Genomic DNA, 15,101 nt, shown 5'->3' on the forward strand with positions numbered 1-15,101 from the left:
TCATTCCCTTCCTGGTTAGAAAGTTTCTCCCTACAGAAGGATCCAGAAAACACACCCAGCCTATTGTCACCCAGGCTCCGGAAAGGTATCTGCAGTGGACATTCTTTGTAAACAGGAAGACCTGGGGTGGGGGCCTGGGCCAGTGGGGACCTGCCAAGGTAGGCATTGCTCTGGTGGCAGCCCCATATACATTGGAGCTCTAGGGACTTTGCTCGGAGCAACCATAGGATGCTTGGCCCTGTACCATCAGGCTACAGGCAGGGTGGAGGACTGGGGGAGGGGTGCCTAAGGGAATCTTCACACAGGGACAGCCACATTCCCAGACTGGAGACTTGGCTCTTGCTCCTCCTGTCTCCCCATCTTCCGTCTTCCTGAGGTCTGTCCATATGCCACCTTGGCCTGTTTTCTCCTCCATTGGTGTGGCTCCTTTCCTTGGCAGTTTCCAACTTGAGCCAGGTATGGGTGGTACCATGAAGAGCCAGAGGAGTTTGGGTACTTCCCTCCCTCCCTCCCTCCCTCCCTCCCTCCCTCCCTCCCTCCCTCCCTCCCTCACTCACTCCCTCCTTCCCTTCCTCTTGCTGTAGCTTTCTCCTGCTACTCCCACAGCAAAGCCCACAGCCACAGGAGCAGCTCTGGCTGTGGCATTTTACAGAGACCCGTTTGCAGCTGAGTCTCCCATCCCAGCTGTACCCTGTGGCTGCAAGGCTCCCTCCTTGTCTCCCCTGGGCAGAAACACTCTCATGAGGTGAACATAGCCAGCTTTTCCTGGTGTTTAGGGAGAGCTGGCTCACCCTTAGTGTGACAGGCTGCCCTAGGCCTCATGTCACTTCCATTGCCCAAGGCTTCCCATGAACAGGGGGTGCAAAGAGCCTTGGGGAATCTGAGGGTTTCTCTTCTGGTCATGCTCTCATCTTGTTCTAAAAGGCCAGTAAGAGCAGGCCTTCTCTAGGTCCAGCCCAGCTCCCTCTTGGTTGCCATAGCATTACCCTGTCTTCTGGGATGCTTGCAGAAGGTAGATGTGCTCCAAGTCAGCAAGACACTTCTCTCAAATGTGCTAAAAGGTGATCCAATGAGGACTTAGCCTGGTGGGATGCAGGGTCTCACAGTCCACAGACCTCAGAAGACAAAGCCCGCATGGGAAGGAGAGAGTTGGCCTAGCTTTCTTCATCTGGAGGAGGGGCCAGGAGAGGCAGAGACTGTGATGGGTCAGCCCAGTGGCCTCCAGGTATCCCAGAGGTGTGGTTGCCTGGCCTAGGGGCAACTTCAACTTGTGTTAAGTTTGCTTCTGGACAGTGCTTATCCAGGAACTTTTTTAGATTCTTCTTCCACCATAGGTAGGAGGTGGTGGCTTTTCTGACAGGATCGTAAGAATTCAATTGACGTCAAAGGAACAAAGGCATTCCAGGCTCCTGTAAGCAATTAGGCTTTGTATTTGTTCCTTTTAGACACATTCTCCTGTCTGACTGCCCCACCTCCCTTCCCTGTAATCCATGCACCCCCCCCCATTCCATATGGAGTTTAGTGGTCTGTAGAGCTGGTCTTTAGTTCCTGTCTTGGTTAGTAGGTGATACTACCTCCTGCTTCTGGGATTAAGTGTTTTTTGTTTGTTTGGTTTGGTTTTAATTTTTGTGTATTGGGAGTTTTATCTGTGTGTGTGTAAGTGTGCTATGTGCATGCCCTTGGAGGCCAGGAGAAAGCATCAGATTCTCTGGAACAGGAGTTACAGACAGTTGTGAATCACCATGTGGATGCTGGGAACCAGACCTTGTTCTTAACCACTGATCCATTTCTTTAGCCCCCCCCCCCTTTTTTTTGAGAAAGGGTCTCACTTTGTAGATCAAGCTTTTCTTGAACTCACAGAGATCCTCCTGCCTCTGATATTAAAGACATATTACCACCCTACATAGTAGCTAATTTTGGATTTCTTAAATTGACTTTGTTTCTTTTTCTTTCTTTCTTTCTTTCTTTCTTTTTTTTTTTTCTTTTCTTTTTTTTTTGTTTAACAATCTGGTTTGTTTCCAGTTTTGTGAATGGCAGGGGTTTCTGGCAGATCAAATGAAGCTCATTGGCTGATGGAATTGGTCCCTTCTGTCAGTTGGGGTAGTTATGGTAGCTAGGCTAGCCTCTCCTTAGTGGACCTGGTCGCAGGGGAGCCTTCTTAATTGCATCCTCCTCTTGAGGGGAAACAGGGAGGCCATCCCCAGAATCTTTGGGATAGATACAGGTTAGGTTTCTCTCTGAAGGGCTTGTCCTGCAGGCAGGGCCTCTATACCACTCCTGGTGCGGAATTGGAATTGGTGCGGTTACTGGGATCACCCTGTACTGTGCTAGTGGTCATCAGGTTCAGAATGGAAGCACTGGCTTAGCCAGAGTCAAGTCTAGTCTAAGAGTCACATCCAGAGTGCCAGTGTTGTCTTAAGACTGGTGTGGTGTCCTCCAGTATCTACTCTGGGCTTCTTCCTGCTCAACTCACATTCCAGGTCACAGCCAGGATGAGTTCTGCTCAGAATGGCCTGGCCTTTCCAGGGTGCTGAGTAGTGTAACCAGCCTGTGTCCCCTACCTGGGGTGTGCTAGTCATTCGCTTTACATGCCCATAGTTCTTCTTGACTTATCAGAAGCAAGTGCCATGGCAATTAAGAGGCAGGAAAGGTCAGGACTATTCCACAGATGAGATGAGAGAGATGAGAGGGAGAAAGGGAAGGTAGGAGGGTGAGGGGGCAAGGGGACAGGCTTTCTCAGAGCATCAGCCTTGGAGGGGCAGGTAGCTCTCAGCATGGCATGCGTCTGCCTAGCGCAGGCTCCTCACTGTCTTCTCCATGACCTGCCAGGTCTGTGGGCAGTAGATTGGACACCTGGGGACCTCCCCAGCCTCTGGAGTCCGGGAGGCCTGATTAAAATTGTTCACGTTTGAAGCCCTGCATGGAAGGTTGGCATGTGGGAGGTCCCAGCCCCAGCCCTCTTGTCAGTTTCATGCTTGGCACACTCCCTGGCTCTCCACAAGGCCACCTGGAAGCTCCCCTCCCACGTGGTAGTGCCAGTGCCTTCCATTCTTCTGGATTCTGGGTTGCCCTGCTGTGGTACCGAGAAGTCCAGGTTATGTGGCTCAGAGGACAAGCAGGGTCACAGACTTTAGAGCCTGCAGCTTTCAGTGCTAGCCCTGGTTTTACATAGGCAGTTGTGAGAACCCCAGAGAGTGTGAGATAGATAGCAGTGGCACCTGCTGGGGCCCTCCAAACATAGTCTAGCTCTTGGAATATGGCAGAGAAGTCCTGACACCTTGAGCGTGAGGATTTGCCTCTGGCTTGAGTAGGTGGGAGAAGGCAGTTGCCAGGTCCTAGAGGCTGCTCTGACCCTCCTTCCTGCCAAATCTTGTCTTGCAGACTTCTCCACCCAGGTGAACTCTTCATCCCTCAGCTCTCCAACGGGTCGAGGCTCCATGGCTGCCCCCTCGCTGCATCCCTCCTTGGGTCCAGGAATTGGCTCTCCGCTGGGCTCCCCTGGGCAGCTGCACTCACCTATCAGCACCCTGAGCTCTCCCATCAATGGCATGGGTCCACCCTTCTCTGTCATCAGTTCCCCCATGGGCCCGCACTCCATGTCGGTGCCCACCACACCCACACTGGGCTTCGGGACTGGTAGCCCCCAGGTGAGTACTGGGCTGAGCTTTGGGGGACATGGGACAGCAAGTAGAAACTTCATCTGTAGGCTGTGAACACATGGGTCAGAGCTGTCATTCTGACTTTGTCTTTATGAAAGTGGACGGCAGAGCGAAGCTAGCCTCAGTGTCATGCTGTGGTGATGGGGCTGAGATTCCCTCTGGATGACCCAGACTGGCCTGGGGCTGAGATTCTCTATTACTGACCCAGACTGGCCTGGAGCTGAGACTGAGGCTCCCTCTGCCTGACCTAGGCTGGCCTCTATAGCTCTGTCAGTTGAAATTCCTTACAGTTGGTCTTCAACTCCCCCTAGAGCCTCTTTAGAGCCTGTCCCCATGATTGTGGGACTCTGGGGTATCTGCTTTCTCAGGCTTACAGCTATCTTCAGGAATCCCCAAGGCCTCATAGGTCCTTCTAGCCAGGCCGTTGGATTCAGTGTTCCTGGGCCTGCAGGGAAAGCACATCCTGACCCAGAGATGCCAGTCCTTTGGTCTTACAGAGGCCCCTGGTAACAGCCTATATCTGGGCTCTGGCTTTCAGTGGCTCTGTGGATGTTGGCTGTGAGGCTTGACTTCCTTTTCTGTGGGCCTAGCAGGGCTCTTGTCCTGTTGTGGGTACCCTGGGGTCTGTGCTCTTTTTTTTTCCCCAAGAACCTGAATACCTGTTGGATAGAGCTATGCTGTCTCCCTATTTCCTTTAGGGTCTTGGTGGGTTTCCATGGGGATTTATGTCCTTGACGTATATGCAGCTCTGCATCTGGAGAGCCAGCTCTTTGGGATTCCTTTGCCTTTCCTGAAACAGGTCAGGGATGCCCTTTCTGCTCCAAGTTCCAATTTGGGTTCTGTCCCCTCCCTTCCCCCAAATAGCTTTGCTGTGCCACCTCATGACACACTTGGGACTTCTCCCTTGAACTGCAGGGCTAATGGCACCCATGTGTCCCTTAGGTTTCCACAGCCTTGTGCTCTGAACCATGCCACCTCGTGTTCCCCCTTTCTGGTGCTGGGTGTACTAGAGACCACTCACTACATGACCAGGTAGCTTGTTGTGACTGGCCTGAGCCTCTTATGCCTCTGCCCCAGACAATTTGTCTGGTTTTCCTAGGCTGATCCCACCTAAGACCCCTTGCCCGAGAATGCACGTGTGTGTGCGTGCATGTGTGTATACGTATGCATGTGCATGCTTCCACAAGCACCTGTGTGCATAGAAGAGCTGGAGTTCCTGTTCACGAACAGTCTGTTATCCTGCCCCCAACTCTTCACCTTGCTTTCCAGAAGCAGGCAGAGGCCTGAGGTGCTGCTGGTATGAAGCAGGCCTGACCACCCAGCTATCTACCCTGGCCTGGCCTTGTTATTTTTATCATAGCTGCTCTATACCCTTGCTAGCCCCAGATGCTCTGGGCAGAATGGGTAAATGAAAAACTGATCTCCATAGTTCCTTGGCTTCAGTGTTGGCACCTCTTGGCTCTCAACTCTCAACTCTCAAGGCGCCTTACTGGGTCTGGATATAGCTATATCAGTCATGGCCACCTGGTGCCCAAAGCCATCCATGCATCTCATTTGATCTTGGGGCTCTACTAGGATAGGACCCTGTTATTTCCTGAGCCTTCCTGCCTGGCCACACTGGCTTCCTTGGGTGATTCACAGTTGGAAAGCACTTCTGAGTGCCCAAATGTGGCAGAAGGGTCTCCTACAGTGACCCTGAAAGCAGGTATTTCATGATGCCTAAAGCCAGCCAGATGGTGAATGAAGCTGTAGGGAGGGCACAGAACCTGAGAGCAGATGGCTAGCCCATCAGGGGGAGGGGGGTTCTAGTTGAGGGCTGGCCTAGGTCTGGGAGGACAGGATGAGTTAAGGGTGGAAGAGAGGATGCCTGGGAGGTAGGCGGGGACCCAGGTGGGTTACCAATGAGGCAGAACTGAAATAGATGCCAAGGATATAAAAGGGGAAATGGGATGTCCCCCACCCAACCCAGTGAGGCCCTGGGCTCCAGCAGAGGGCTGTCCAGTCCTGGGTCTCTTGAGAGATGAGTAGGGAGCACAGAAGTCCCAGGTGGGTGGGGTTATGGTCCCAGAGGGGAGGGTAGATAGAAATCTCCCTAGTCCATCAGCTCAGATCTGGGACGGGATTCCAGGACTGTCTGCTAGTGGAGCCCTGAGGAACCTTGTGGGTGTCTGTGGGCCTGTGGTGAGGTTGGGTGCTATAGTCCCCAGCCTTTGTTCTAACCTGATATCAGGGCTCATTAGGCCTGAGCTGTTTATGCTGCCTAGAGCCAAGACATTCAGGAACCTCAGGGTTAGGCTCCCTATATAGTGAACAGAGTGGAGGGTGTATATAGTCTTCCCAGCAAAAGCCAGTGGTGTCTCCCTGCTACCCCAGGATCCCCACATAGGGTCTTAATCCAGTTAGCATATGAACTGCTCTCTTCTGCAGTGAGATGTCCTGCCTGCCACCAAGGACTCCCATGTCCTGACAACCCCCAGACACAACTCTGTGGACCTCCAGGCTTTCCAGCAGCCCACCTAAAGCTGGCCAGAATAAGGCATCCATGCAGAGCCCCACTGCCAATCTCACAACCCTGGACTGATAGGGCTACAGAGTCATTCTGGGTGCTACCCCCCCCCACACACACACAAAGCTTCTGCGCTATTCCTGTCCCGTGAGAAAGGGGGATGGGGCAGGAGGCTCTGAGGAAGGAGGTGAGCTTCCCCTTGCAGGGGGCAGCAGGGGGTATGCAAGGGCAGTGCAGCTGTACAGCTGGCTTTTTGCCTTTGTCAGGGGTTTTTAGAAGTGGGGGGGGACTGCCCAGCTGGGCTCTGGCGCCCTGGCAGATAGGCAGGCAGAGGGAAGTGCCTCTGGGCCCTGTGCTTACTGCAGAGCTGGGTTGGAGGCTGCGGAACTAAAACTGCTGTGTCATTGCGACGCTGCAGCTGTTGCCTGGGTGACAGGGTGAGTTTCCCACGCTAGCCCTTGGCGGCCAGAGGGCGGGGCGAGGCAAGGGGTGTGCCAAGGCCAGGATGACCAAGACTATGGCTTGATGTCTGGGATGTCCAGTTGCTCTCCTATCTTGTCCTACCCCAGATGGCACTGTCGTGCAGGGTGGTGGGGACATGTGTGACTCTGGAGGAGCCAAGTCATATCTCCTCCCTGAGCCTGGGCTTCTTGTCCTCACCTGGGTGGTCAGAGAGCCCAGAGCACCTGCACTGGCTCTCATGTGTCCAGGACCCATGGCAGGTGTTAAGTGACAGTGGTAGCTCCTTGGTGGGTGGTGGAGTGGGCCTCTTGTATGGTGTGAGAGACATGAGATCCCTGGCTGTGTGAGGTCTCTCGTACCCTGAAGTGACTTAGAACTGCTGGGAGGAACTCTGAGGGCTGGGTATAGAGCTGAACGCTGTTCTAAAGATGATGGTCTTGCTGTCCCTTAACCATGTGTCCCAAGTTAGGCTATGTAGAGTGGAGTTGTGGGAAGCCCAGCACTCATTAATGTGTGTCACTAGCCTTCCAAGGCTGACCTATCCTGACTCACGCTCTTGCAGCTCAACTCACCCATGAACCCAGTGAGCAGCAGTGAGGACATCAAGCCCCCGCTGGGCCTCAATGGCGTCCTCAAGGTTCCTGCCCATCCCTCAGGAAATATGGCATCCTTCACCAAGCACATCTGTGCTATCTGTGGGGACCGCTCCTCAGGTAGGACTGCCTGGTAGGCAGGGGCACCATACCTAGACAAAGCTCACAGGCCTCTCTAGCTTTTTCCAGTGGGCTGGATTCAGGGATGCAGGAACTCAGGGGTGCTTCCTATGCCCTGTAGAGCGAGGGGTGGGCTGAGAGCTCCAGGTGCCTTGCTTTGCCTGCAAGTAAGGTGGACACTAGGATAGGAAGGGTGGTGGAGGCATGTCAACAGAAGATGCAGGCATGGATGGCTGAGGTGCAATGACAGCTGGCCTCCTCTCTGGGCCAAGCCTGTTGAAGGGCTCCCCTACATTGTGCTACTGAACCCCAGTAGCCTGAGAGCCAAGAACAGTGTCCATACTCTTCCAGAACACAATAGCACAGGCACAGAGAGCACAACATCAGTGTTGGTATGCTGGTCCTCAGGAGGTGATGATCCTTAGCCTCAGCAGATAGAAGGTGGATGGATCTGGTCTCTGATGCACGCAGGGAGGACCAGGCAGGGTCCAGCCTGAGCCCAGACAGGGATTCTGAAACCTGAAGGCAGAGCCCTGGCATGTAGCATGACACATGGGTGAGGGTCTTGTCAATACAGCTCACCCATCCTTCTGTCCACACCCTACAGGCAAGCACTATGGGGTATACAGTTGTGAGGGCTGCAAGGGCTTCTTCAAGAGGACAGTACGCAAAGACCTGACCTACACCTGCCGTGACAATAAGGACTGCCTGATCGACAAGAGGCAGAGGAACCGGTGTCAGTACTGCCGCTACCAGAAGTGCCTGGCCATGGGCATGAAGCGGGAAGGTAGGCCTGGAACACCCTCCTCCTGCCCAGCACACTCTGCTCATCAGAACCAGGAGGCCTCCATTGTCCCTTCCCAGCATTATTAGCCTAGAGGGATTTGAGCAGAATCTAGGCCTGAATTTGTCAGACTGAGGTGTAACTTGGCTGGTTCCTGTCTTCAGGGACAGGGTGCTCCCTCCCCTCAGTGCTCAGTGGAGCTCCTGGCCTGAACTATTAAGACTGCTGTTTGTATAGCATGTATGCTGAGGGACTGCCTTCATGCCAGCCCTTCCCCCAACCAGATTTTCACTGAGTGCTTGCTGGGATTTTAGAATAGACAAGACAGACCAGGACCATCCCACTGGCAGCTTGACCCCAAGGACAGGAGCTGACACCCAGTCCCCTCTTGAGGTATGGCAGAGCTGAGCCAGTATATGACTGGGAGAGCTGATTGATTTAGACCAAGCACTGGGCTGGAGGTGAAGCAGAGGAGGCGGGGGGGGGGGGGGGGATGTAGAAGTAGCAGCGAGGAAGGTGGGGAAGAGAGGGTATCCACGGGCTCATCTCTGACTGCCCATCTCTCCATCCGCCTAGTGAGGGGATGATCAGGGGAGCTCATTTGGGTTGGAGTGGTAGAGGGGGCTTCTGGAGACCACTAAAATATCCCCCCAGAGCCTGTTGAATGGGAGGGTCATCTTGGGCTCCCCTTCTTCTCAAGGCTACTTCCAGTTTCATCCCTGGCAGGGTCACCTGTTAACCCACAGGCCCTCTGAACAGTGGGACTCTGAGCCTGTTTTATTAGCAAGACGTGTATGTATGTATGGGTTAGGGAGGCCGTGTAACAGACCCGGAGATTACCCAGAGGTGCCAGATGTCAAGTTGCATCACTTGGCCCTTAAGTTCCCCAGCTACATTGTCTCCTCCTAGCCCTGCATTTGGAACAGTATTCCTTGGTGGTGGTGGTGGTGGTGGTGGTGTGCGTGTGTCTGGGTGAAGCTCTTTCATCAGTCTTAGGCTCAGGCCTCACAGGGCTGGGCACCCTCTGAGGCAGGGTTTACTCCTCCCACTCCAGCATTGCCCCTCCAGCTTCCTCTGCCTGGGTTGTGCCTGGGGCCAATCCAGTGTCTACTGTGTGCCCTTCTACTTTCTCACCAGCTCTTTAATTGCCCCTGTCTAGGACCAGCCTGAGGAGGGTCAGTGCTGGGATTTGCTTTTCTCTTCACATTGTCCTTCTTTTAGTATATTCTGGGCCTCTTGTTCCTGAGAAGCCCTATGCTCCTGTGGGATTCTTTCATGCTGTGAGGTCAGCAGGGGGTTCAGGGAGTATCTGCACCTCATTCCCAGTGCTGGTGGTAGGGCAGCATATGCAGAACTGTGTGCTATGGGGCTGGAATGTGTGTGTGTGAATGTCCCTAGCCAGGGCATTCTGACTGGGCACGAGTTTCATAAGTCTGACCTTGATGATTGTGCTGGGAGAGATTTCCATGGCCATTAGGGGCCAAGGCTTTAATGCATTTGTCTAGCTGAACTATACCCCAGCTTCTATCCCCCCATTTTTCTATAATGAGAGGGCAGATGGAGGGAGTACCCTGCCAAGGGTAGGGTATACTGTCCCATCCTTGGGGTACCACATGCCCTCAGTGAGCACTTAGGGGAATAGCCAATACAGAACATCCTCTAGAGGACAGGTGCTTGAGTGGACAGACTTGGGGTGAGAGCCATGGCCAGGTGTGTACTTGGCCAGAAGTTGGAAGTGGGGTTGTATAAGCCTCTCAGGAGCTGAGCTTACCCCTGAGCCTACTCTTTCCTGGTGCTGTTGTTCCTGGTAATGGGCACTGTTCGGGGCTCTGGGTATGAGCTCCTGTCCCTTAAAACTGACCACCAGATAAGCAGGTGTCTTTAAGTCCCTGGCTTTGGTCAGTTAGCTAGAGCTTGGGAGATGGTACCTGACCCAGACCTGGGTGCTGAGCATGGCTCTGTTCAGGGGTGTGTCCAGGCTAACTCCTGAGTGTGGAGAGATCAGGTACTGTGTGTCAGCTATAGGGAGTAGTCTATGAAAGCTAAGGCTGTCAGCAGACCTGGCATTTGGCAGACACTACAATTCTGACCCTCCAGCTCAAGTGACCCCTTCTTCCACTGTCCATAGTTGCTCTAAGGTGCTTGGTGTTCTGACACCAGTTGCCTGAGTTTCCAGTGGTGGATGGATGATATTGTGGATGATACCCTCAAATCCCAATGGAATAATACAGTTTTGGGATGGGGAGGCTGGAGTCAACAGTCTGGGCCTTACTCTGTACTTCCTGTGGGTGAGGCCCTGAGCACCCCTTTTACATAAAATGCTCACCCTTCATGCCTGTGCCTAATGCTGCATACCCCGTGTAGAGGAGAAGGGGGGTAGAGAAGAGAATTCCAGGCTATCCATTTGCCTGTGCAGAGCCCTGCAGCCTGCTCTGCAACTTGGGCCATGTTGTATCCAGTGAGAAATGCTTTACCCATTCCTGTGGAGAGATTCACCCCAACCCCATCCCATGTCTCTTTGTTCCAGCTGGATTTATGAGCCATCAGGGTTTAGAACAATCCCTTTGAAGCACTCTCTTGCTCTAGACACAGCAGCCATGGAACTTGGGCCCTTGGGCTGCACAGGGTGTCAGTGTGGCAGCTATGAGATGTTTGGAGGCCTTCAAGCCTGGTTTTGGGGGGAGGGAGGGACTTTGGCTTTTCCACTTGACCTGTTGCATTTCCCAGGGCCTGTGGCCCCTAGTCCACAGCCCCAGTCTTGATGTGGTTGGCCCTAGAACAGCCTGGGAGCCCAACCTGCAGGGATCTCTGGGAAGATCCCAAAGGGCCTGTCCCAACCTCTATCTCATTTAGGTAGCAGGCACTGCCCAACTCTGGGGTCTGGGCCAGTCCCCAGAGTGAATTCATATTCTATTCCCTCTGCTCTCCTGGGCTGATTGCTAGAAGGAGAGTCCTGTGCGTAGTGGATAGGGCTGCTGGCTGCATGAATTGGATAGCCTGATGTACTTTGGAGAAACTGTGAGGCCAGGTTGCTAACCCAAGGCCTTTGGCCCTGAGAATGCAGTATGTGTACCATAGGTTCCAGTGCCAGCTCAGACCCCTAAGTACCCAGGCCTGTGGGTAACAGTCAATAAGCTTTGGAGTCTGAATCTCATGATCTCCCTCTTCCAGGCTTCATCACACATAGCCCTGGAAACTGAGGCTTGAGCAGAACTGCTGTGAGGAAGGAGCTGACCACAAGAAGGCTATGTTTCCCTGTAGGGTGGCCCTGCCTTGGGAGAGGCACCCTGGCTTCAGGCTGATGAAGGATACTGCAGGCTGATAGCATCTATGTTGGGCAATAGCAGGGGCCTGCGTGCAAGCAGCCATGGGGACTTGTTTGGCAGCATTCCCCAGCTGGGGGTGGGCAGTGCCCTTCGTAGGCTAAGCCTGGGCCTGTTAGCTGGGACAGGTGGTAGTAGGGCTGGGGGCCTGCAGGTGTGTTGATCTGCAGGCTGGCGAGGCTGCACACTGCATACCCCATCCTCAGCTCCCTTCCCCTGAGGCCTCTTAGCATTTCCTTCCTGACTCTCTTGGCTTCCTGCACCCTGTCCTCTGGCTCTGGAGCGCTTGCATACGGAAATGGCAATTTCTGCTCTGTGTGTGTGTGTGTGTGTGTGTGTGTGTGTGCACGCGCGCGCGCTCATGCATATATGTGCACCCCCAAGGATGAGGCCACTATTTCCGCTGTAGTGAAATGGCCCTGGCTTAGTTGTTTCTCTAGGTTTATGACTTTGCCTCTCTGAGCCTAGTGTCCCCACCTGAACTATGGGGATTCAGCAAAGTCCCCTGAGGCTTGCTGGTGGAACAGAGCAGAAGATAGCTCAAGCCCAGCTGGTATGGAGTTGGAGCACGGTGGCCACAGTGTGTTTCTGTGCTTGTATTTGTGTGTGTACATATATGCATGGCTGTCTATGTATTTACTTTTTTTTTTGTGACTTGTCCCAGACTTGTCCTTGAGGGAGGGAAGGCCATCTGAGCTGCAAGGACCTTGATGCACTGTATGGCTTTTGGAACTGCTCTGGACCTCCACTGCCTGGGTCTTAAGAAGGGGCAGTTGGGCCAGGGCATGTTGTTAGAACTTGATCATACCTATCTCGGGGGGCCCAACACAGGCTGCTGAAGGGCAGAGGAAGGCCACAGCTTCTGGCAGAACCCTTAACAGGAGGGTACCATGGTCTGAGATACCCTTGTACCCTGATACCCCACTCCCCTGAGACTCCATAATTCTGCTGGGTTTGGTTTCTGAGCAGACCCCAAAACACTCCACTTTGACTATGTGTTGTATGTTGGGACCCAGGTGTGCTGCAGAGGGGTCATCCCCTGCTCAGCCTGCATCTGGATCTTGGGAGGACTGAACCATTGGCTGTAGGTCCCACAGGCAGGCAAGGGAACCTTAGTCTCTGAGGCAGCCACCTCCCCCGCAAGGCCTGCGCAGGCTTGGAAGGATAACGAGGCTCTGTATTTACAGACGCCTCCCGCCCGAGGCTTCCCGGCGCCAGTGGAGCATAAGTCAAACATGAGTGCGTCTAAAAGGTGATTGAGCTGGCAAAACATAAATCCCCCGCTCCCTCTGCCCCCTCCGCTGTCTATAAATAAAACGATAATATTTATAACGATGCCGCCCTGAGCTGCTGGGGCCCTTGGAGCCTTCAAAGTGCTTCACAAAACATTTGCTAATTAATTCTCAGCTGCCCCCGCACAGGAGGCAGGTGTGAGGAGCCCCTCACCCACCCAGGGAAATCTCTTAGGGATAGCTGGCTGCTGTGAGGACTTGTACTCAGGGTTGCCTTCTTCTGGGCTTCCCACATCCCAAGACTGTCTCTGAGAGCAAGGAAGTCCCTTCCTGGGAATGAAACTGGGCCAGCAGGGTAGGGCTGGGCTGCTCAGGTGTTTCCTTTAGGGTCCTCTGGAAGGCAGGCTCTGCATTGACATTTTACAGGAAGTGGGGTATAGAGATGCTAAAGGAGTTGCCCAAAGCACCACAGCTGCTCGAGGTAGACCATCTCCTTCCAGAGCCCATAGTTGGCTGTGGCACTTGGCTCTCTGAGTCATTCTTCCATCTGGGAAGGTAAGGTTATTGAGTTGACATTGACCTAGCCTGAGGCTGAAGAGTTCTGTCTTCTGGCCTTGGGTATGGACTTCCTGGCTCTGACTCTGGCTATGATTGGTCTGTTTAGTTGTTTGTCAGTAGGGCTGCTTAGTCATCTGTGACTTGGGTAGTGACCCTAACCCAGATGCGAGGCAGCAACATGGAGGGCCCTAGAAGCCCAGCTGGGGGGGGATGGAGCCTGGCAACCTTCTGTAGCCCTGTAGGCTGGGCGCCATCTGCCCATAGCACTCAACTGTACACCAGCCCTGACCTGCTGTCAGATTTTCCAAAAGAGCCAAGCTTGCAAAACACCAGCCTCTGCCCAGCTGGTATGTTCTGCAGACATTAGACCAACTTCTCATCTTTGGCTCTTTCATGGCTGAAAAGTCTCTGCTACAACCAGGCCATTGAGTCTTGGGGAGCATAGCTCCAACATGGGAGAGCCATGTATTGGTTCAGTCTGGATCTCAGTCAAATGGTGTTGGTAAGCCCAGCAAGGAACAATAGGCAGGGGATTAAAAGTGGTCACTCAGGACTGTCACAGAGCTGTATGCAGAATGGAGTCGGCCTGCCCATGCCACTGTAGTTCTTTCTTTCCACGCTGCCTTCCATCGGCCCTGAGTCCTGGTCTGCTCAAAGCTATCTGTCCAGGAGCTGTTGTCTGGTGTGTGAGTGTGAAGCAGGGTGGGCAGTCCCAAGGCCTGTCGCTTCATGGAGGAAAGAGGCAAAGCTATGTGGGCTATGTGAGTCTGGAATGCTTCTCCCATCAGCAGATCCAAGCATGGAGAACATGGGAACAGTGGGTACATGCCTTCACACTTGCCCAGTACGTCTCTGATTGAGATTGTCCCTTGCTCTGGCTTATCACTTCAGTGGTCATCTCTGTCATCACTTCTTGTTCCTGGTCTGGAGCATACCCTGCATGTCTCTGGGCATTTGTTTTTAATAAGTTGTTTCGTTTGCTGAATTTGTTTCCTCATTTTACTTCCTTCTTCAGGCCCATTCCCAGTTCTTCCAGGAAGCTTTCTTGGGTTTCTCTCTATCTTCAGACCTAAAACCTTCCATACTCACTGTAGTATTCCTGTGACCCATCAGCTCCAGGAAGGGCCATCTGCCTTGACCTCAGCTGGGCTCCTGGTATAAATACTAGCTGAGTGTGTTCAGGGTGTACAGCCACCCAGTGGCCAGGTACAGGCAGGTACAAGGCTGGGCTCTCAGTGTGTCTCCCTCAGCAGGGCCTGGAGGGGGCTCCAGAGTTGTAGATGTACTGGCTTGGAGCTAGCCCTACCTGGCTCTGAACTTGGGGGATGTTCCAGGAACTGTGGGCCTGGCTAGCCCAGGTGATTGTCTCCTGTATATAGCTGTGCAGGAGGAGCGGCAGAGAGGCAAGGACCGGAATGAGAACGAAGTGGAGTCCACCAGCAGTGCCAATGAGGACATGCCCGTGGAGAAGATTCTGGAAGCCGAGCTTGCTGTTGAGCCCAAGACTGAGACATACGTGGAAGCCAACATGGGGCTGAACCCCAGCTCAGTGAGTCTCAAGAAGTTCATCTGCCTTAGTTTCCCCCTAGTTGCTTACCTTCCTGTGGCTGCTGTAATCTCTTGCCCCCAACAGTGGGGCCTCTGTCCTGGTGGGTGACCCTGTGAGTGCCTTACTCATCCTGGGATATATACCTGGGGTGCTGGCCTTACTGTGTGTGCCCCATACAAATACTCAGCAGGCTCAGGGCTAAGGCCAGCTGTCACTGTGGGGTCTTGGCGCATGTACATGGTGAGGCTTGATCTCAGTGCAAGGGAATATGCTTCAGAGAAGATCTAAGGAGCTGAGCCTGGCCAGAGAGCTCTG

At 53.5% G+C, this 15,101-nt stretch overlaps 1 protein-coding gene across 4 annotated transcripts in view; it reads left to right on the forward strand.

Annotated features, from left to right (window-relative positions):
- Rxra (retinoid X receptor alpha) overlaps window positions 1-15,101 on the forward strand; it is a 181,292-nt gene that overhangs the window by 153,029 nt on the left and 13,162 nt on the right. For all 4 annotated transcript variants that reach the window (XM_051184951.1, XM_051184950.1, XM_051184949.1 and 1 more), the window contains exons 2-5: window positions 3,382-3,647; window positions 7,190-7,340; window positions 7,948-8,127; window positions 14,617-14,786. In XM_051184951.1, coding sequence (XP_051040908.1) covers window positions 3,438-3,647; window positions 7,190-7,340; window positions 7,948-8,127; window positions 14,617-14,786 — 711 coding nt within the window. In that variant the 5' untranslated portion in view covers window positions 3,382-3,437. The remainder of the gene's footprint in view (window positions 1-3,381; window positions 3,648-7,189; window positions 7,341-7,947; window positions 8,128-14,616; window positions 14,787-15,101) is intronic.

The sequence above is a fragment of the Phodopus roborovskii genome, unplaced genomic scaffold (assembly GCF_943737965.1).
Source record: "Phodopus roborovskii unplaced genomic scaffold, PHOROB, whole genome shotgun sequence".
In the NCBI taxonomy this organism is placed as follows: domain Eukaryota; kingdom Metazoa; phylum Chordata; class Mammalia; order Rodentia; family Cricetidae; genus Phodopus; species Phodopus roborovskii.